This window comes from Microtus oregoni, unplaced genomic scaffold (assembly GCF_018167655.1).
Source record: "Microtus oregoni isolate MIOR12 unplaced genomic scaffold, Mior012 000022F_ref0000154, whole genome shotgun sequence".
Lineage (NCBI taxonomy): Eukaryota > Metazoa > Chordata > Mammalia > Rodentia > Cricetidae > Microtus > Microtus oregoni.
In genome coordinates, this window is record NW_024543081.1 from 13,123,187 (window position 1) to 13,144,758 (window position 21,572).

The following is a 21,572-nucleotide window of genomic DNA, read 5'->3' on the forward strand; positions in this document are numbered from 1 at the left end:
GGAGGGGAGAGGTTGGCTGACTGATGCAGGGCTTCTGTGGAAAGGCCCTTGGAGTAGGCATGGGGGTCCAAGGTGAGGGCCAGGTGAAAACCCTAAAGGAGTCGAACTTCTGGTCCAGGGAAAGGGAGGCCAGCTATGAGCTTCCTCATCAGTTTTAACACACAAGTTGCAGGGTGGAGCCTCCCTGCTATGCACACTCCGGGTGCTAGCCCCAGTTCTCACCAGGAGCATCTTGGCTCTCCTTCCTTGTGACAACATCAGCTAGGAATCCGAGGGTCTTGGGCGGAGGCGTCACAGAAGCCTGAGTTTTACAGATTGCCAGACACTGGGGTATAGAGTGGGGCACTCTCAAATCTGGGGCTCTGTTGGTGAAATCACAGCCTCAGTCATGAGGTCTATGACGTGCAAATGACGGACAAAGTGGAGAACAGAGTCACAGAGGTTGCTGTGTGAGGGGCCAGAAGCCTCTACTGCCTGCTGGGAGCTCAACTTATCACCCTCCATCTATCTAGTCTAATGTATCTGTCCTTGGAAGTGTCTGGAGCAGCACTGGTCACTTGCTCTGCTCTGTCAGCTGCCAGGCAGGCTGGAGGCTGGGAGCTAAGCTGGCCCCCTGCCTACTCCGCCTGCATGTGCCTGTGGCTCAGATCTGCGTGCGGCCGCATGCCGGGCAGGGCTCCGAGCCAAGGGGAATCGCATTGTGTTTCCTGCCCACGCGCTTTATTCCCCGCAGCCAGCAGCCTTCTGTCCCTGCTGCCTGCTCAACGTCCCTTAGTGGCTGCTCTCCAGGCTCACACAAGCCCTGGCACCCTGCCAGTGACCCCTTCCTGGCCTCCTTACCCAAGGTCCCTGGAGGGCAGAGGGATTAAGGGCCCCACCCAGAACTGGCTGTTACTCATGCTCGTTCATAGGATTTTGGAATGTCCAAACTGGAAGGGCTTTGGGAGTGTGGCCAGCCCGGCTCCTTGTGCACAGATGGGAATCAGGCCCCCAAGAGTGAGACCTCTTTCGGGCAAAGTGATGTCTTGGGCAGCCCAAGCCTAGACCTTGGAACCTTAGGTCCTCAGAGCTCCATCCAGCTTCTATTGCAAACAGTGACAGAGTAGGCCTAGAGGGCCGAGACACCATTTTCCACAGAACCCACCTACTTTGCAGAGACAGTTGCGGTCCCAAGTGTTACCTGAGTCCACTCCAGGGGCAAGATTGTTCTAAGAGGCTGACCTCTTTGAACTGTTCCCAAGATCAAGTACCACATGCCATGAGAGACACATGAGGGATGGATGCCTCCAACCTGACTCAAAGCCTGGGGACTTCTTATCATCCCCACTGTACATCGGAACACTAAAGACTGGGGAAGTGGAACACTGACTGATGGGCACACAGCAAGGCAACACTCATACTCTGGGTTTTTGGTGCTAAATCCTATTTCTCCGGGGAGAGCACATAGAAAGAAATAGAAAGACTCACCCTCAAATGCTAGAAACCGTATCCTGTCTTTAGGGAACAAAAGCAAGAAACAGCACCAACAGGGATGGGGTGTCGGGAGCCCCAGGAGGGCTGGACAGGGAAACACCCATCCTGGCAGTGGGCTGATCCCAACTGACATTCCAATAAAGTGGCAAGAGCCCAGAGGGAGGCTGAGGTTGGCGCGTGGAATGCCAGGTTTGTATGCCTGTCCCTTGCCCGCCTCACTTGGTGGCCTAACCTTGGCCTCCTAAGAGGCAGAGCAGGGACACTCAAACTGCAGCTCACAAATGTTAGGGTTCACCAATGCGCTCTCACAGTGGAATCTGTGCATAATCGGCCCACAGCACAGATGGGGAAGCAGAACTTAGTTGCTTGCCCCAGGCCTCTTTCTAGTCCTGTCTAAGAGATCTTTGTTCTTGACCCTGTGTCAATCCAGTGGGCATGTGGAAAAAGACTGGCAGAGGTCTGGCCCAACTTAGTCACTGACTTGCTAAGCATTTAACCTCTCAGAGCCCTGCCCCTTCCCTCGTCTGGCTGGAGGAAGGCACATGCTGAGCTTTGATGTCTTCTGAGGGGTCTGGAGTGGCCTGAGAATCCTTCAGTTGGCAGAATGGTTGCCTACCAGGCATGATCGTTGGATTCAATCCCCAGCCTCACACAGTCCAGGCATGACGGCTCATGCCTGTAATTCTAGGACTCGGGAGGTGAAGGCTGGATGATAAGTTCAGGGTCAGGCCAACAAGACAGTTTAGCTGGTAAAGCACTTGCCACGGCAAGCCTAGTGACCTAAGTTGATTTCTAGAATCCAGGACGGGTAGCGGTAAAGGAAAGGGAAGCCTCTCCACGGTTGTCTTCTGATACACACACACACACTGTGTACATGTATCCATACACATCCTAGTCATGCTGGCTACATCAAAGACTGAAAGCCAGCCTGAGCTACATGGGACCCTGTCTCAAAAAACAGTAACATGGGGGTGAGCAGGCCAAAGAAAGGCTGTTCACTGAGGCCACAGAAGACATAGTTACCGAGACGGGCCGGTTCACAGCCACTGTCTGCTTGTTCAGATCTGCCTTTCTAAGCTGTGACTCCCGTCACACCCCTCAGCTGTAAGGATGGGAGTAAGGGATGGGACAAGTGCACGCAGTCTTCCTTGCCCCTGCCTTTCCCTCACCATCTCCTCCTTCACAGTGGAAAAAGCATTGGTTTGTGCTGACGGATTCAAGCCTCAAATATTACAGGGACTCCACCGCCGAGGAGGTGAGGTGCCTGGGTGGGTGGGTCCTCATGGTTAGGGTCTGTGGAGTGTGGCTCCACAGGGCCCATGTAGACCGCGGTGGATCCTCTTGCTTTAGGCGGATGAACTGGATGGTGAGATCGACCTGCGCTCCTGCACAGACGTCACGGAGTATGCGGTACAGCGCAACTATGGCTTCCAGATCCATGTAAGGCCGCATGCAGATCCGGGAGGTGGAGTGTGTAACCCAGGCCTGGGCAGGTGTCAGTCTGACTCACTCGCTCATTTCCCGTCAGACCTTCCTCCGCCGGTCAGCAGTGCTGATGCCCGTATTTAGCATATTTAGGGAGACTTGGAGCAAGGCTGGCAGAGGGTTTTGTACCTTCTACCTACCTGACCTCATACACCCTCCTGGGAAAGAAGGACCACCTCCACAAGGGGAGGGGACACGGGGCTGGCCATGTGGCAAACTACATGTAGAATGCCCTTGCAGACCAAAGACGCCATTTATACCTTGTCGGCCATGACCTCGGGCATCCGGAGGAACTGGATTGAGGCTCTCAGGAAGACTGTGCGCCCAACTTCAGCCCCAGATGTCACCAAGTATGTGTTGGGCTGGGCCCTGGGGGAGGGATGATGCCGTGTTCCTGTGTGGGGCTTTGCATACTCACCTAAGGGCCCTGTGGCTCTACCTTCTGGGGCTCAGTTCCTCCAGCAACTAACTGTGAAAGAGCAGCACATGCTCTTGGCCATCCGGAATCCATTGAGAACTTAGGTGTGATGCCCTGTCTCATTAGGTCCCCTTACATTCTAAAAGCTGGAGAAGGTTTTGGTGATTTAGAGAGGAGGCTCAGGAGGCAAAGTGGGCTCTTCTGTGTGCTAGGTACTGTGGCTTCTGCACATGGCCCCCTCTGGCTGCTGTGGTAGAGGGCAGGGGTCTGTCTGTTACAGTGTGTGAGGAGCTGAGGTGGCTGCAGGACAGAAGGTAGGCCGTTTGAGTCCCCAAGCCTGGCTGCACCGTGGTTTTTCAGCCCTAGGCCAGAGGCTTTCCCATCTGCACTTCAGCTTCCTCACCTGGCACGTTAGGTATCTGGTCTGCATCCGTGTAGGCATGTATCCTGGGGCCTTGGTGAATTCTGCAGAAGCGTGCTGTTGGACTGTTTAGTGTGCAGGCTGGAGTGCTCTGCAGGACTGGCTCAGATGTTTAGTACAAACCCAGTGCACAGCTCAGCCCCCCCTAGCTTACTGCTTGGTCGTCAGGTCAGAGGGCACAGCTGAAGTGCTGAGGAGGCCCTTTAGAGGGAGTCGCTTTTACCCCACGCCAGAATGTGGTCACATGATTACAGTGCTGCAGAGGATGCTGGAAAGTATAGTTTGAAGCTGAATGGCAATGAACACTGCTGGACTGAGCTGCAGCTGTCACCCGGTGTCTCAGCCGCCTGTGCTCTGTTCACTCAGGTGTCAGTGTCTCCCCTCATCAGCATCCCCTACCCTGAGCCTGACCCGAAACCCAGGGCCTAGCCTTATGCACTTTGTGTGTGTGTGTTGCCTGTATATGCATCATGTCGTGCAGGGCCCTTGGAGGTCAGAAGCAGGTGTCAGGTCCCCTGGGTTGTGAACCACCATGTGAACTCCAGGAACCAAACCTCTTAACTGCGGAGCCATCTCCTCAGCTCCTCGTGAAGCCGTGTTACTGTTTTATGCCTGTAATAACACAGGCGTTGGCACTTGTAAAGACTCTCCCGTTTACTTTGCACACTGAGCCCCCACACCTGTGCCGTGTGAGGGCTTGCTGCCCCGTGTCCCAGATACGGTCGATGAGACTATGAGAGGGAATCTGCTGGCAGATGCTCTTGCTAGGGTCCTCCCAGGGTCTGATAATGAGGCGGAAGGTCTCCACCTCTAGTCAGAACTGCCTGCTCCCTGGAGTCCCTGCCCAGTCCCTGGCCTGGACCCCTCTCAAAGTGCTCTATGAGCTGGAGTGGGCAAAGATTGCCCCCTGATGCAGCTCCACTGATGTCCTAGGCTCTCAGATTGCAATAAGGAAAACACGCTGCGTGGCTATGGCACCCAGAAGGGCTCCCTGAAGATAGGCGAGCAGCGGACAGGCTCTGAAGTTTTCGGCCGCGGTGGCCCTCGCAAAGTGGATGGACCACGACAGTCGCTGGACTACGTGGAGCTCTCTCCATTAACGCCAAGCTCCCCACAGCGCGTGCGCACTCTGTCCCGCTCTACTCCTGAGCGCCCGACCAAACATGAGGATCTGGAGCGGGACCTGGCTCAACGTTCTGAGGAAAGACGCAAGTGGTTTGAGTCCACGGACAGCAGGACCCCAGAGACGCCCAGTGGTGATGGGCCTCGGAGGGGCCTGGGAGCCCCCCTGACTGATGACCAGCAGAGCCGCCTCAGTGAAGAGATTGAAAAGAAGTGGCAGGAATTGGAAAAGCTGCCCCTGCGGGAGAACAAGAGAGTGCCACTCACTGCCCTGCTCAACCAAGGACACAGCGAGCGACGGGGGTCCCCAAGTGACAGCCATGAAGCCCTGGAAAAGGAGGTAGGCCTCCCTCCCCATCAGGACTCCTCTGGTACCAGTGTGCATGACCTGATATTGGCCTTGCAGCCCTACAGTGTCTAGGATCTCACCCCATATCTGACCTGCCAACTGACATCTTAGGCACCTCACAGGCGCTATTTCCCCCAGCCCTTAGAGCTGACTTTGTTTTGTATGGCTTTGTCTTTGTTCTGTCCTTAACTACGGGGAAGACACCAGAGGAGAGGCAAAGAACAGGCCCTTTGCTTTGCGAGGTGCCTCTTTGCCCTCCGTGACATCTGTCCTGCTAGGCCCCACTCCTTTCTCACACATGGAAAGTGAGGCACAGGGATGTCCCCCCATTACAATCATGGGTGATAGCTACATCCATGATTGTGTGCTGTTCCCAGCCTTGTCTGGGTCAAAGCTCACCCGGGTCATTGACCTAGCCATCCTGGACCCAGCCACGAAGTCCCTTTGTCTGCACCGTTTGCTGGGGCTGCTGCCCCTTCTGCAAACCAGAGCTGTTACTAAGCACACCGGGGAAACTGGGCTCCCTGCCTCCCACCAGCACCCTTCCCCATTTTAGGATGCCTGTTGACCTAGTCTTCCTGTGTTCAGGTCCAGTCTCTCCGTGCCCAGCTGGAGGCATGGCGTCTCCGAGGAGAAGCGCCTCAGAATGCCCCCAGACCCCAGGACGACAGCCATGTCCCTCCAGGCTACATCTCACAGGTAAGCTGAGGAGGTACTCTGTGGGGTGGGGGCAGGTTTCTGGCTGCTGTGTTGTCAGAGAGCAGCTGTGTTTGGGGAACCCTCTCTGTGTGTGAGAATCGTGCCAGCCATTTGCTACACAGCGTGTCATTTAATCTCCCCACAGCTGGTGGGCATGATCACTGTGCCCATTTTACAGACAAGGCCACTGAGCTCTGAGAGGGTATGTGACCTGCCCGAGGTCCCCCAGCCTGCAGGTGTCAGAGGTGGGATTTGAGCATGGGTCCGGCTGACTGCAGAGCCTGTGTGTGAGTTCCCGTGCAACACTGCACTTGGATCTCTTCCCGCCCCACTGGGGAAGCGGGGAGCCAGTGGCCCTGGGTGTCACTCTCTACGTGCAGGGAGGAGCTTTCCCTGCCTACAAGGAGGTCTGTGGGACTTGGGAGCCTCTTTTGTGTCCTCTGGAGTTTGCTTGGGACAGCAGTTCTCAACAAGGGAGGGTGACTTTCTCCCTCTAGGGCAACTTTGTCCTCCCTGGGAAATGGCTTTGTCCCCTGGGGACATTTGTCTCTGTCTGGGAATGATTTTGGTTCTCACAACTGGACAGCTAGTTCAGCAGAAATAAACTGTGTGTGTGCATATATTTATTATAAATTATAAAAGGTTGTTTAGTATATAATGTATGTAATGTGCAAATAAAGTGTACAATCCTTGTTATTGTGAATTCCATATAGAGATGGGTATTTCTCAGGCTGCTTTAATGATTTCTCCTTATCCTTGTGGCCACAGTTGATTAACAAACACGGGTGGTTCTCTGTGTCTTGATTGATGTTTTATACTAATGAGTAAGATGAAAAGACGTCAGAACTTCTCAAGATCAGTGTTGTAAGCATATTCTTTGCTGAACTGCATTGACTGCTTTATGTGGAAACTGAGAATATTCTAGTCAGAAGAGTTCACCTTTTCCGCCTGTATAAATGTAATTTTAGATGAATCTGCATTCCTAGCATTTTCTCAGCGCTGGCTTAGCTCCTGACAGTGTAGAAACAATAAACTGAGTCCCAGTGTGTGGCCTTGAGCAGTGTCCACACTGCGCCTCCCCCTGAGTAGGCCCTGAGCACTCCGCAGCTGTCAGGTGAGGGTCAGGGTGCACACACAACATAAACGTATGGTAGCAGGGGGGTGGACACATGTTGGGTACCAGCCATGGCATTTTCTGTCTTGTTGCTTTCTATTTCTGCGATAAAATATCCTGGCCAAAGTGACCTGAGGGAGAAAGGGTCCGTCAGCAGGAAGCCGGGGCAGCAGGAGTCTGAGGTAGCCGTCCCATCGCCTCCATAGCCAGGAGAGATGAGTGCTTGTGCTCAGACACTGTTCTACGTTTTGTGCAGCCTGGGCCCCCAGCCCATGACGGGTCTCCTTTACAGTGGCCTCTCCACCTCAGGTGAATTCGAGACAGTTTTGCACAGGCACGGCCAGAGGCTAGCCGTAAATAATCCCTCTGTGTGTCTGGAGGCTTGTTGCCTAGGTGACTCTAGATTCGTCTAGTTAATAATTAACACCAACCTTCACAACCTCCTTTTGTGTGTGTGTGTGTGTGTGTAATTCATTGTAAGCATATGTGTTTAATTCTTTAAAAGTACTTTTGCTTAAACGCCGAGTCACAGAATCTGAATAATTTGGCAGTCAGCTGTCTGTAGTCTATACCATACATACCGCTGCCAGGTGGAGAAGAGAACGCTGGGGTCCCGGGTGTGTGTGTGTGTATGTGTGTGTGTGTGTGTGTGTGTGTGTGTGTGAGACGCGAGGAGGTTCTTGGAAAGTACCCTGAGGGTCACAACCGATCAGAGCTCTAGTGGTGAGTGGGTGGGGATATTGGCTGTGGTGAGGGTAGAAGGCCAGTTGGTGCCTACAGTAGAGCCCCAAGGGCAAGCTGAAGAGCCGGTTCCCTGCAGAGGCCAAGAGTTCTACAGTGACACATGGGTGATCTTGGGGTGCTGCGGATAAGGAGAGGACAAGGCCCAAGCCTAAAGGACCAGGACAGTGCTGGCAGAGGTCTGAAGGAAGATCTGGGGCCCTGGTGCCTAGGGTCTGGGAGGGCACCCTTGGGGTCCCAGGCTGGACCACCACACTAGTGGGGGCTGGCTACCACTGGTTTGTGAGTGGGGAGATCAGCTGAAGAAGCCAAGGTTTGGGAAACTGTTGAGGAGGCTATCCTGGGCTACCTGGGCTAAGGGAGGGTGGAAGTGGCCCAGCCCAGTGTTGTCAGGTCCTGCCCTGGGTGGGGCCTGGCATGCAGGCTGAGTCAGTACTACAATCTGGGGTTACTGAGTGGAACTGGGGACTCCTCTCTGGGAGGGTCCACTCGCTGGGATCAGAGCAGCTGTGTGCGCTGTTTGCAGTGAAAGTGAGCTGCAGATTTCACCTGAGAACAAGCTTGCTTTACTCAGCTGAAAACTTCAAAGCGCAGCTGTGGCGCCTAAGCATCTCAGTGAGAAAACTGGGGCTCAGAAGTGTGGTGTGACCTTTGAACTGTAGGCAGGCCTGGAGCCCTTGCTTTCTGGTTTTCTCCTGCCCCATTGGCGCTGCCAGCACTCCATCTCAGTAAGTCAGGGCATGGCGTAGGGCAGTAGAGCTGAGGTGGTAAGAGGTGAGACAGAAACGCTCAGGAAACAGTGGTGGCTGGAATGGCAGCCGCTGGAGAAAAGAAGGGCGGAGTCACTCATCCCTCCCAGGTGCAGGAGTGCAGGAGGAGGTGGTTAGAAGCTTAGCTGATCCTGGAGAGGTGACTTCCAGGAGTGATCCCACGGTCTGTTCTCTCAGGCTGAGTGGATGCCCCTCTCAAAGGGCTGGGGATGGGCTCACCACTGCAAACAGCTGGGCAGGGATGGGACTGCAGCAGCGAGCCTGCTGCAGCATGCAGTAGCTGTAGGACACTCTAGCTAAGCAATGGGGACCCACTGCAAACAGCTGGGCAGGGGTGGGACTTCGGCAGTGTGCCTGCTGCAGCATGCAGTAGCTGTAGGACACTCTAGCTAAGCAATGGGGACCCACTGCAAACAGCTGGGCAGGGCTGGGACTTCGGCAGTGTGCCTGCTGCAGCATGCAGTAGGTGTAGGACACTCTAGCTAAGCAATGGGGACCCACTGCAAACAGCTGGGCAGGGGTGGGACTTCGGCAGTGTGCCTGCTGCAGCATGCAGTAGCTGTAGGACACTCTAGCTAAGCAATGGGGACCCACTGCAAACAGCTGGGCAGGGGTGGGACTTCAGCAGTGAGCCTGCTGCAGCATGCAGTAGCTGTAGGACACTCTAGCTAATGCAATGGGGTCACCAGCACTTCTCTACCGTGATGTCATGGCAGAGACAGGCCAGTGTCTTGGGCACTAAGGAAGGTAGGTCACAGTTGGCACCTGGCTGACTCTCAGCCCCGTGCTGCTGAGTTCTCCACAAATTTGGAGTGCTCTTCACAGGAGGCCCTTGTGAGTCTTCTATGATGGAGCCTGAGGCTCACAGGTGAAGCATGGAGTATAGTTGGCTCATCTCTACTCCCGAGGTGGTCTGGTCTGTAAGGGGCAGTCAGAGGACAGGAGCAAAGGCTCAGCAGGACAGGTATCCCCTGCCACCACACACACACACACATACTCAGAATATCTGAATTCAGCCTCTCTCTGCTGTAAACCTACTGTGGTCCCAGGAGTAGCTGCAGAAGACATGGGTGGGGGAAAAACTATATTCCTTCATGTGGCTTTCTATGCCTTGGTTTCTTCCCTGTCCCAGCCCTTTTTAGTGATCTTAAATGTGTTTATTTTCCTTTGTGTTTCTGCATGTGGCGCCATGCTAATGTGGAAATGTGGAGAATGGAAGTGAACTGCTGCTGCTGTTGCATTGTTTTAGTTTTTATTTTTGAGACAGGGTCTCTATGTAGCCCTGGCTGTCCTGGAACTCACAGAGATCTACCTGCCTTACCTCCTGAGTGCTAGGATTAAAAGCATGCAGCACTACACCTGCCTTGTCTCTTTACTTTTTTTTTTTTTGATTTTGTGTGTGTTTTGTATGTGTGGATTCAAGGTCAGAAAAGAGTTTCAGAACCCCTGGAGCTGAAGTTCCGGGGGACTGGGCCACCTGACCTGGGTCCCCTGGAAGAGCAGGAAATATTAACCACTGATCCATCTCTCTAGACATTCCCTCCTCTTCCTTTTTGAGACCCAAGTTTCACTACATAGCCTTGTCTGGCCTGCAACTTGGTATGTAGACAGACTAAACCTCAGATTCTCAGAGATTTGCTTGCTTCTGTCTCCCAAGTATTGGGATAAAAAGTGTGTGCCACCATGCCTGACTTATGTTTTTCAGACAGAGTCTCTCACTGAAGCTAGAGCTGGCTGTATGGCTGGGGATCTGTCTGTTTCTCAGCCAGCACTGGGGTTACGAGTGTGTTTTTATGTGGGTGCTAGGCTCTGAACTCAGGTTCTTACGCACAGAAAGTAGCTTGCCCATCCAGCTATCTCTTCACCTCCCAGGCATTTTTGTAATTATACGTGAAGCATAGCCTAGCATGATGGTGTGCACCTTTAATCCGAGCACTCAGGCAGAAGCAGGCGGATCTCTATGAGTTCAAAGACAGCCTGGTCTACATAGTGAGTTTCAGGGTAGCCAGAGCTACATAGTGAGACCCTGATTCAGAAAACCAAAAATTTGCCTGGTGGTGGTGGTGCGCGCTTTTAATCCCAAGCACTCAGGAGGTAGAGGCAAGTGGATCTCCATGAGTTCAAGGCCAACCTGGTCTACAGATTAAGTTCCAGAACAGCCAGAGATATACAGAGAAACCCTGTCTCAACAAAACAAAACAAAAAATAATTAAAAATAAATTATACAAGAACCACATTTACATTTTTTAAAGTAATGCAGATGCCAGGCATTGATGGTGCAGAATCCCAGCATTTGGGAAGCTAGGGCCAGATAGTAAACACAAGGCCAGCCTTAACTGGAGGCTACAGTCTTAGACCAAGACTTTGTCTTTAAAAAAAAAAAAAATCAGCCGGGCGGTGGTGGCGCAGGCCTGTAATCCCAGCACTCGGGAGGCAGAGGCAGGTGGATCTCTGTGAGTTCGAGGCCAGCCTGGTCTACAAAGGGAGTCCCAAGACAGGCTCCAAAGCTACAGAGAAACCCTGTCTCGAAAAGCCAAAAAAAAATAAATAAAATAAATAAAATAAAATAAAATAAAATAAAAAATCAAGTGAAGGTCTGGGACTGTAGCTCAGTGGTAGAGCTAGCACGCTCAAGGGTTTGGGTTTCACTGCAAAATTTATATAAATTAAAAGGTTAGAAATGAGCCCTCAAGGGCCGTCAAGATGACTCTGGGTAAAGATACTTGCCTCCAAGTCTGAAGACCTGAGTTCCATCCCAGGCACCCACACAATAGAAGGAAGGAAAGAATCTTTGACCACCAGTATACTGTGGCATTCGGGACCCCACCCCTAAAAAAAATGTAAGAAGAAATGGACCTTGAAGCTGCCCCCAGCCCCATGTGTACCTCTGTCCACCATTGTACGTGTCTAGATCAGCTTCCTGTGGCCAAGGCGACAAACCCCACCGACAGCTGGGTCAGGGACACAGACTTGCTAGTTCTCTTGCTAAAGCCCAACGCAGGCTAAGTGGAGTGGGGGTGGGGGCCTGGATCATGCTCCTCTCCTAGGCTGCAGGTGGGACGTGGGCTCTGCAGCCTTGCCTGTGTTCCCTTCCTTCATTTCAAAACTTTTCACTCACAGCCTGTGTCCTCTCCTGGTCTCTAGATGCTTATCTTCTGTGCATTCCCTGCCCCCATCCGTCGTCTGTTCCTCGGGCCACCAGATTGTCTAGGACAGTCTTCTGCTTCTAGGGTCAGCTGGCTAGAGGCCTTAGTTCCTTTCCTCACGGACCAAGGCAGTCCCAGGTCATATATGGATATCCTTGGAGAGCTGTTATTTAGCCTGCCATAATATCCTTTCAGCATTTTCTGTTTTCACATACCTGGACTAGGGCAGGCCGTGGCCTGTTCTGCACCCGTGAATTTTGTCCGGAGTCAGCTTTCATTCCACAGCAGTCCGCATGGCATCTTCCAGCAGCTGCCGATTGCCCTTTGCAGGTTTAGACCCCACCGCTGTCCCCTGGTCTTTGTATGCAGGTAACTTCCTGTGGCGTGTCCCTAGGAGTGGACCTGCCCAGGCAAGGGCTAGAGTTGCAAAAAAAAAAAAAAAAAAAACGCAAGGATGCCTGTAATCCTAAGCACTTAAGGGGCTGAGGCAGGAATGTTGTGAGTTCAAGGCCAGCCTGGCTATGTAGCCAGACCTTCTCTCAGAAGGACAGTGATGACAGCAATCTGCCCATACCCATCAGCCGGCCGCAGTGGGTACTCCAGCAGTACACATGGGTCTACCTACATCTTGTCTACAAAGCCATTTTTTATGGCATCAACAGTTCCAGCTCACTTACTCAGCCCCTGCCATGTGACTTACCCTGGCCTGCACCCCAGGCCTAAGCTAGGTCAGGTGTTCCTTGTCACCAGACTATTATGTTCTTGGAGAAGCAGGACCTTGGGAGGCAGGGGAGAGGCTGCCCAGAGGCAGAACTAGTAAAGATGTTTAAGATAGGCTGTGGGGAGCCAGGTGGTGGTGGCATGCACCTTTAGTCCCAGCAGGCAGATCTCTCTGTATCTCTGTTTGTTCAAGGCCAGTCTGGTCTACAGAGCTAGTTCCAGGACAGGCTCCAAAGCTACAGAGAAACCCTGTATCAGAAACCAAAAAAAAAAAAAAAAAGATGGCTGTGGGGAATATGAGATATCCAGGAAGGAGAGCAATTCCCACTGCAGGCAGACAGCGTTGCTTTTTCTAAGTTGTTATTATTGCAGGGGGGTGGACACATGCATGCCACGGCATGTGGAAATCAGAACACAACTTCATGGAGTCAGTTCTCCTTGCATTCTCAGACTTACCCAGCAAGTGCCTTTGCCCACAGAGCCTTTTCACCCTCCCAAGAACTGGTTTTATAGCTGTGAGGTTGCTTAGCTGTGGGCTGGACAGAGATGGAGCCAGGGAAACCAGACTTTGTCTTGCAGCTGGGGAATCATTGCAAGACTCGAAGCAGAAAGGGGGTGAGTGAAGTCTGTGGGTGAGGAGTGGATGGCAGTGGGAACGGTGTGGATGCATAGGGCATCATCCCAGAGGGGTGGATGGCAGTGGGAACCGTGTGGACACGTGGTGCTGATCCCAGAGGGGTGGATGGCAGTGGGAACCGTGTGGACACTTGGTGCTGCATCCCAGAGGGGTGGATGGCAGTGGGAACCGTGTGGACACGTGGTGCTGCATCCCAGAGGGGTGGATGGCAGTGGGAACCGTGTGGACACGTGGTGCTGCATCCCAGAGGGGTGGATGGCAGTGGGAACCGTGTGGACACGTAGTGCTGCATTCCAGAGCAGGGTCATGAGCCTGGCCCTGGGCAGGCGTGCACTGAGGCTTGGAGCCTGGAAGGACTTCTAACCCAGGTACTGGGGACAGCCTCGTGACCTCCCTGGCCTCTGGCCCATAGGAAGCCTGTGAGCGCAGCCTGGCAGAGATGGAGTCCTCACACCAGCAGGTGATGGAGCAGCTGCAGCGGCACCATGAGAGAGAGCTGCAGCGGCTGCAGCAAGAGAAGGAGTGGCTACTAGCCGAGGAGACGGCGGCCACAGCCTCAGGTGAGGACCAAGGATGCACCATGGGCAGGGCCTGTGCTTCCACATTGAGCTGGGAAGCCCCTTGAGGAAGGATTTGGGATAAGAAGTCAGTAGGGGTTGGAAGCCCCAGGAGTGATCTGTGGTCCAGCTTGAACCGGGGAAAGTGAGGCAATAAAAGACCTCCTCTCCCATGGGTTGGGACTTTGCTTCCTTGAGTTCTATAGACATTGAGGGGTACCTCAAGCCACATACTACTTCCATGTAGGGGATCGACACTGATCCGCTACAGTCAGTTCTGGCAGTGTCACCTGCCTAGGTACTTGGGTCAGACCCTGGGATGTTCAAAGAATGGTCGTGACCTTTGCTGTACTGGCAGTGTGTACCTCTCTATGCCCACACATTCCTCACGGGAGCACCCTGCGTGTTTATGGTATCCAGGGAGTAGGGAAGCTGGACCTCAGAGAGGTTAGTGACTTGTCCAGATGGCCCAGCTTGGAAATGACAGGGCAGTGCTTTGAGCCTAGAGTAGCGACTCTGATTGCAAAGCTGGGCTCTAAACAGCCTCACTCCTCCCAAACCAAAAACAGGAAACACCAGAGATGGACAAATTCCATCCCCTCCTCTGTCTACTGCACACCTGCTGTGTGTGCATGGCATATCCTGGGCAGCCCCTCTGACTTTGTAGAGTCATGAGTGAGGTCATGTGACCTGGAGCTTGCATCCTGCCGATACTGGCCAAGTGTTTCCTGCAGTCAAGTCTACATGGTCATTTCTGCAAGCCTTGGGCCATGTTCATGTTTTAGGGCAGGCAGCCTAGAGTAGCCACCCCTCCCCACCAGGATGCAGGCATTGCCCAGTGATCCAGCCCCAAAGTTTCCACAGTGAACTTGAACTTGATGCAAGTGATGCTGTGTTGAATAGCAGACCACCAGCCTTGTGTCCCTGCACAGCAGGGACTGCCATTGAGGAGGAATGAGATCCTCCCAATGTTCACAGGTGTTGCATTTTGGAATTGTGGATAAACTTAAGGCTGGAGGCTTGCATACTCCTTACCCCACCCTGTGCAGTATGGGAAAATGCTGGGTTCTCGGCAGCTCCCCGTTAGAAGCAGCCAGCAGGAGCCAGCACTTGGGCCTTACTCTCCTTGGCTGGCCTTGCTCTAGTCACCTCTAGAGAAGGAAAAACCATGGTTAAGCACCTTCCAGAAAGGGTCCTGAGGCAGAGGATTGAGTCAGAGTTACACAGCTTTGTAGTGACCACCGGCCAGGCAGGGCAGATAGGCCTTGAAGGATGGCCTCCAGCCTATGGGGGTGGTGCGAAGCACTGTGCAAGGCTAGCCAGAGAATGCTGGTAGAAGGTGTCAGTGGTTAGATACCGACATGTCACCCCAGGGGAGCCCCTCCCACAGGATTAGTTCAAGCAGGACCCAGAGGGTTGACCCACTCACCCAAAGCCACTGGGTTCAGGACACAGCTTCGGCCCTGTCTGCACCAGTACAAATGGAATTGTATGGATCCCCTTCCAACCTTTCCTTTGCCTGTCTGTTCTGCTCCTAGCCATTGAAGCCATGAAGAAGGCATATCAAGAAGAGCTGAGTCGGGAGCTGAGCAAAACACGGAGTCTCCAGCAGGGTCCAGATGGCCTTCGGAAGCAACACCAGTAAGACGGCAGCAGGGTCTGGGGTGGGTCTGCCTCTGCACCAGGAGCACCACTCGCCCTGATAAATGTGACTGGGGATTTGCTCAGGGCCCTGGGCAGAGGGTGCGTGGGTTGTTGGTGCCCAGGTCCTGGCCTCTGTGCCCCTTTAGTGTGTCTCCTAGAGCTGGGTTGCAGTGTTGCCCTTGGCCGCTAGGGTGCCTCCCTGCCTCAGCACAGTCCAGGTGCCTGGGCTATGGTGGTGTGAGAGGTAGTCTCCAGAACTCACCCTCTCACAGAGAGAGGAGGGAAATGTTACTAGCCCACAGCCACAGTGGGCTGAGTTCAAAACCACAAGGTACCTAGAACCAACAATGCTGAGACATGATTCCAGGCCAAGCAGCGGCAAGGGAGCCCGCAAGGTCCATCTCTGTCCCATCCTATGCTGGCTAGGTTGGACATGGAGGCACTGAAGCAGGAGCTGCAGGTGCTGTCTGAGAGGTACTCCCAGAAGTGCCTAGAGATCGGGGCCCTGACACAGCAGGCGGAGGAGCGCGAGCACACCCTGAGGCGCTGCCAGCAAGAGGGCCAGGAGCTGCTGCGCCACAACCAGGTAGGCTGGCCCCTGGGAGGCCATGAGTAGGCAGTGAGGGGCTGGTACCCCCCCTGACCATTCCGTTCTCTCAGGAACTACACGCCCACCTGTCAGAGGAGATCGACCGTCTGCGCAGCTTCATCGCTTCACAGGGCACGGGCAACAGCTGTGGACGCAGCAATGCCAGGAGCTCCTGTGAGCTGGAGGTAGACGTCCTCCCCTCCCTTCTTTTGCCTTGTGCCAGGCAACCCTGGCTCTGGGACCTGTGTGGAAGCTCCCTAGCAGGCTGGGTGTCACCTGCAGGTATCACTCAAAATTCCTGGGTCTTCCAGGCTAAGTCAGAATTCTAGACTCTGATCTGATCCTGTCATCTACCTGCTATGTGACCATGCTCACCCTGCTTTTGTGAGTCCCAGTGACTTAAATATAAAACAGTGAACATGTTGGGCATAGTGGTGCACACCTGTAATCCCAGGACTCCAGGAGCAGAGACAGGCAGGTCTCTGTGAGTTCAAGGCCAGCATGGTCTACAAAGATAATTTCAGGACAGCCAGGGATACACAGAGGAACTCTGTCTCAAAAGACCAAAAATAAATTAGAAAATTTAAAAAAAAAAATCTAAGGTGGCAAGGGCAGCACTCTGCTTATAGGGGGAGTTGAAAGGAAAAAGTGAGGGATCCCAGGATCACCCAGCTTTTCGTTTCATTTCTTAGCAAACATGTAAGGCAGTGGTTCCCAGCCTTCCTACTGCTGCGACCCTTTAACACAGCTCCTCATGCTGGGCTTGGTGGTTAATCGAGTTCCAGAGAAGTCAGAGAAACAATGTCTTGAAAAAAAAAAAAAACGAAACAAAACCCAGAACAGTACCTAATGTTGTGGGGACCCCTTAACCATAAAATTATTTTCGTTGCTACTTCATAACTATAATTTTGCTACTGTTAGGAATTGTAATGCAAATATCTGCTATGTAGGACAGTCTTAGGCGGCCCCGTGATAGGGTCATTCAACCCTCAAAGGGGTCGTGACCCACAGGTTGAGAGCCAATGCTATGAGGTTTGTCTCTGTGCCTAGAAGGTCTAAGCCCTTTGAGTGTTCCCTTCTGTCAAGCTCATTAGTCAAGCCCTGTTACTATCTGCATTAAATTGATGGAGGAACAGGAATTAATGACCTTCCTGAAGGTCACACGGCTATTGGTGTGAAAGCTGGGTCTGGAGCCAGGCAGTAGATCACCAGTCTGACGTTTAAGGCTTTCCTGCCCCGCTGAGCTTATGTACCCCACATGTCAATAGCACGGCCCCTCAGAGTTCAGTGGGGGTGCTCCTGTGGTAGATATATGGCTACAGTTTGTAGCTGGGCCACAGTCTCCTGTCCACCCCCTCGACCCTAGCACCCAAGCCCAGCACTGTGTCCAGCTGCCGCTGAGTTGCAGGGAGAGTCCCACTCACATTATACATGGGTTAAGAGTGAGGAAAAGGACAGCAGAGGCACAGGACCTTCTGGGGCAGTAGGCTGTAGGATGCAGGGGCTCTCAGTGAGGGTGCAGGCTGCACAGGGAACCTTGAGTCACCGAGGTGCCAGGCTGCAGGGCAGTGTGGATCTGGTCGCCTTGGCCGAGGTCCCTGGCTCAGCCTGGCACATGTGTCCCTAGGTGCTACTGCGAGTCAAGGAGAATGAACTCCAGTACCTGAAAAAGGAGGTGCAGTGCCTCCGGGATGAGCTCCAGGTGATGCACAAGGTAGGCAGCGGCGGGAGTGGGGGCTGGGGGTGCTCCAGGTGCCTGCCCGCACCGTCCACTCTGGGCCTTTTCCTCCCCTTGGGCCTGCCACATAGGTCTCACCATCCCATTACAGACTAGCAGGAGAAGGGAGAAGGGTGTGACTCACCCAAGGTCACACGCTTTTGGGCGTTCAGGGTTGTTTGACTTTATTATTATTGAACACCTGCTGGGTGCCAGGAATAAGCAGGTCACTACCCCAGCCTGCCTGTGGGTTCACCCCAAGTGTTGCTAGAAATTGGGATGCTCATCCAGTTCTGTACAGCCATTGGCTCATTCCTGCCCTCATCGAGTCATGGATGTATGTATGAGCCAGCAGTACCCTGGCTGTGCTTGGAGAATCGGCAGAGAAAAGTCATTGAAAGACCAGAACCCCTGGCCACGCCCTTCTAGGGCTCATCCTGCCACTCATTGTGACCGTGGGCAAAGGCTACACCTCTCAGGGCCCTAACTGCTACTCCTCTAATGGGACAAGGAAGGACAATGAAGTCCCCATCACTGGGGGAACCTGGCCTTCTGTGCTACCAGCAGGGGGCAAGGTGGGTGTGTAGCAGGGCTCAGGACCTGCAGCTCCAACCCTCGGTGCTTGCTTGGTGGCCCTAGGACAAGCGCTTCACGGGGAAGTACCAGGATGTGTACGTGGAGCTGAACCACATCAAGACGCGCTCAGAGCGCGAGATCGAGCAGCTGAAGGAGCACCTGCGCCTGGCCATGGCTGCCCTGCAGGAGAAGGAGGCTGTGAGAAACAGCTTGGCTGAGTAGAGGTGAGTAGGGACCTGCAGTTAAATGCGTGGTCACTTCCATGCAGCTTAACGGGCCAGGGAAAGGAAATGCTGAAAGTGGCACATTGTGGTACTGGCTACAAAGGGTTGTTGTGGCCCTACGACAGTTCAGAGTCTGTTATGTCAACCTGTGCATGTTCGTCCCCAGGTGATGACACATGGCTGGGTCAGGACCCCACAGCCCTGCATCTTAGCCACTGTCATGTTCACCGCCCTCAGTCTGCCTTTCCATGGGCTAGTGGGGACCCTGGGTGCATTCCGTGCTCCGCACTACAGCCAGCACTGACCATAGGGCCCTAGAGATGCCCTCCTCTAGGGGGCTTGAAATGCTGCCATGTGATAGATATTATAGGATATGATATTATATATGATGTGTGATATGATGTGACATGACATGGCCTGTCTGTCTCTTCATCCTGACCAGACTAGACTTCCTAAGGCTCATCAGTCAGGCCACCCCAAGCCATGTGCAGAGCAGCTTCAGGGCCAGCAACCATGGGCAGTTTTGCCTGTACTTCGGTTTGGCCCACGCTGGCAGGCCAGAGCCTGAGGTCCGCCTTCCCAGTGCTCAGGAATCGCTCTTGCCTTCCAGGTCCCTGTGGTTCAGCTCAGCTGAGAACCCTCCGGCCCCAGGGGACCAGCCACCCTCCTCCTCTACAGAAGTCAGAAGCCAAGCTTTCTCCCCACCCTGAGTCACATGTGCATCACCTGCCACACACACACATGTACACACACATGCACACACACATGCACACACACATGTACACACACGTGCACATACACACGCATGCACACACACACATGCACATACACACACATGTACACACACACACACACACACACTGCGGATCTGAGCTCGTCCCTCGCACTGGGTCTTACCTTGCACCTTCTTCAGGATTTTATATGTGAAGAGATTTTTATATAGAACTTTGCCCTTTTTTTTTTTCCTAAAACACTTTAAACTTTTTTAAAAGGCATATCTCTTGGTGGCGTGTGCCTCTAGCACTGGCTCCTGTCCCTTCCAGTCCCCTGCTTGGGCCTCCTTCCTACCCTGGGCATCTTGCAAAGGCCCAAGCAGGGCCAGGGTGAGTTGCCCAGAGGGAAAAGACCGGGAGCAGCCCTCTCTTCCTGCCCTACCTCTGCTAACTACTTCTGCCCTGGCCAGGTCCACACCATGGCCTCTGGACTGGGGAACGAGTGGACAGAGAGAGGAGCCCGTAGCTGTCTCCATAGCTCCACTCCTCTGAGGGGCGCTGGGTGTGGCCTACTAGCGCTACCCATGAAGACGTTTCTCTCCTGTTCCATGAGTCACCCTAACTTAATAAAACCTTCCAGCAACTCTGGCTTTGTGGATGGCTGGGCAGGGTAGGAAGTAACAACCAGGTTCTGAATGGCTTCTGCATTCCACCTTACCTGAAGCAGGGGTCTGTGGGTTTCTGAGGATAGAGCTGAGTCCAGTTCATCCCCTGGGCCTTGGACATTTGAGTGGTTTGAGGGGCAGTAAGCCAGCAGTGGTAGTGGGACCAGTCTCTACCCTGACAACAACAGAAGTTGCTCTCTAGCCTGGCTTGCTGGTGGTAGCCTGGCTTGCTGGTGGATCACCAACGGCTCATTTCAGGCTTACTTATCAACTCATTATTTGAGAATCTGTGGAGTTGCAAAAAGAGGGCAGGTGCCGAGATTGTGCTGACCCACACACTGTAACATCCTCTTCCGAGGCTCAGTTTGCTGCTCCAGAAAAATGGGTGTTTTCTGTCATTCCCTACACTGGGCTGGGGGTTCTACCCAGAGGTTCCCCCGCCCTGGACAGAGGTGGAGTGGGAACAGTGAATGTGACCCTCATGGTAGTCTGTACCCACGGTCACCAAGATCTGGAAACCACATTGGGTTGAGTCCCAGGAGCCTGGGATCCCACAGGAGACACTGGCTTGATCTAATGCTGGTTCAAGAACAGCTTCAGGATCAGTTTTCCCAAATGGAAAATTCAAGAAGGGTATTCCAAGAAGAGCCGTCAGCAGGAAGAATTGTTCTTTGAACATCCCTGGTGTATTTTGGAAAGGACACAGCCACTAGGGACCCTCATAGGGCGATGATTCTCAACCTGTGGGTCACACAACCTTCTGGGTGGAGTTCGTCAAACAACCCTCAACAGGGGTTGCACATTAAACATCCTGCATATTGGATATTTACATTATGATTCATAACAGTAGCAATAAAAATAACTTTATGGTTGGGGGTCACCACAACGTAAGGAACTGTAGTAAAGGGTCACAGCATTAGGAAGGTTGAGAACCATTGTTAAAGAGTATCTCTGTGTCTGTCTCTAACCTTCCCTGTGATTGGTTCAGAATCCACGGATGACAGGCAGTTCCACTGATGAGATGCAAGGGAGGTCTGTGAGGTGTGATTCTGCACGGGCTTCCTTTATTCCTATTCTCCCAGGGTTTCCTAGAGATGATGGCCGTCTGTGGCTAGCAGCTCCCGGCATCCACACACAGGGTTGAGAGCCCAAGCCCACTCTCTCATCATCCCTCACCGCCTTCCTTGAAAGCTCTTGCTCCTGTGGTTAGGGTCACAAGTCACCAGGCAGAGTAGTTGTGGCAAACAAAGTCTTCACTCCCCAGCTCTAGAATAGCTCAAAAGACCCAACATTACCAAGTGTCAGGTGGCCAAGACTGGGATACCAAGGATTGTCACGCTCTGCTATCAGGAGCATACTTGGCACACCGTGGCAGCTTTGGGGCAGTTTCTTCCTGGGATAAACTTTCTTCTCCCCTCCGATTCAGCGCTTCCCTCCCTATATAGGCACTAGGAGCATCAAGGGCCAGCCCCCTGCACCACTAGACAGTGGCGTTCAAGGTCGTTCAAACCTCAGCTGCCCCTCCATGGTAGCGTAAATGGCTGGGAATGTGGCTTAGTTGGTAGAGTGCCATCCCAGCAAAGTGAAGCCCTGGGTTCAGTCCATAGCTCTGCGTAAGCTGGGGTGGTGGTGGTACACACCTATTAATACCAGCACTTGGGTTATGGAGGCAGGAAAATCAGAAGTTCAAAGTCACCCTCAGCTATATTGCAAGCTCCAGGACAACATGGACTACATGTGACCCAATTTCCCATCCCCCCAAAAGAACAATTGTGGTCTATTTGTACATGCT

At 53.2% G+C, this 21,572-nt stretch overlaps 1 protein-coding gene across 4 annotated transcripts in view; it reads left to right on the forward strand.

Moving 5' to 3' along the window:
- Positions 1-19,870, forward strand: part of LOC121461338 (TRIO and F-actin binding protein) — a 58,950-nt gene extending 39,080 nt beyond the window's left edge. The window contains exons 13-24 of one of the 4 annotated variants that reach the window (XM_041672361.1): positions 2,660-2,728; positions 2,824-2,913; positions 3,199-3,308; positions 4,731-5,259; positions 5,857-5,967; positions 13,508-13,655; positions 15,191-15,293; positions 15,723-15,882; positions 15,957-16,070; positions 17,513-17,599; positions 18,242-18,402; positions 19,013-19,870. In XM_041672361.1, coding sequence (XP_041528295.1) covers positions 2,660-2,728; positions 2,824-2,913; positions 3,199-3,308; positions 4,731-5,259; positions 5,857-5,967; positions 13,508-13,655; positions 15,191-15,293; positions 15,723-15,882; positions 15,957-16,070; positions 17,513-17,599; positions 18,242-18,400 — 1,680 coding nt within the window. In that variant the 3' untranslated portion in view covers positions 18,401-18,402; positions 19,013-19,870. Of the gene's footprint in view, positions 1-2,659; positions 2,729-2,823; positions 2,914-3,198; positions 3,309-4,730; positions 5,260-5,856; positions 5,968-6,112; positions 6,660-13,507; positions 13,656-15,190; positions 15,294-15,722; positions 15,883-15,956; positions 16,071-17,512; positions 17,600-18,241; positions 18,403-19,012 lie in introns of those variants that run through there. The other 3 variants (XM_041672363.1, XM_041672364.1, XM_041672365.1) reach the window with 3 other exon arrangements.
- The last annotated feature ends 1,702 nt before the right edge of the window (positions 19,871-21,572 follow it).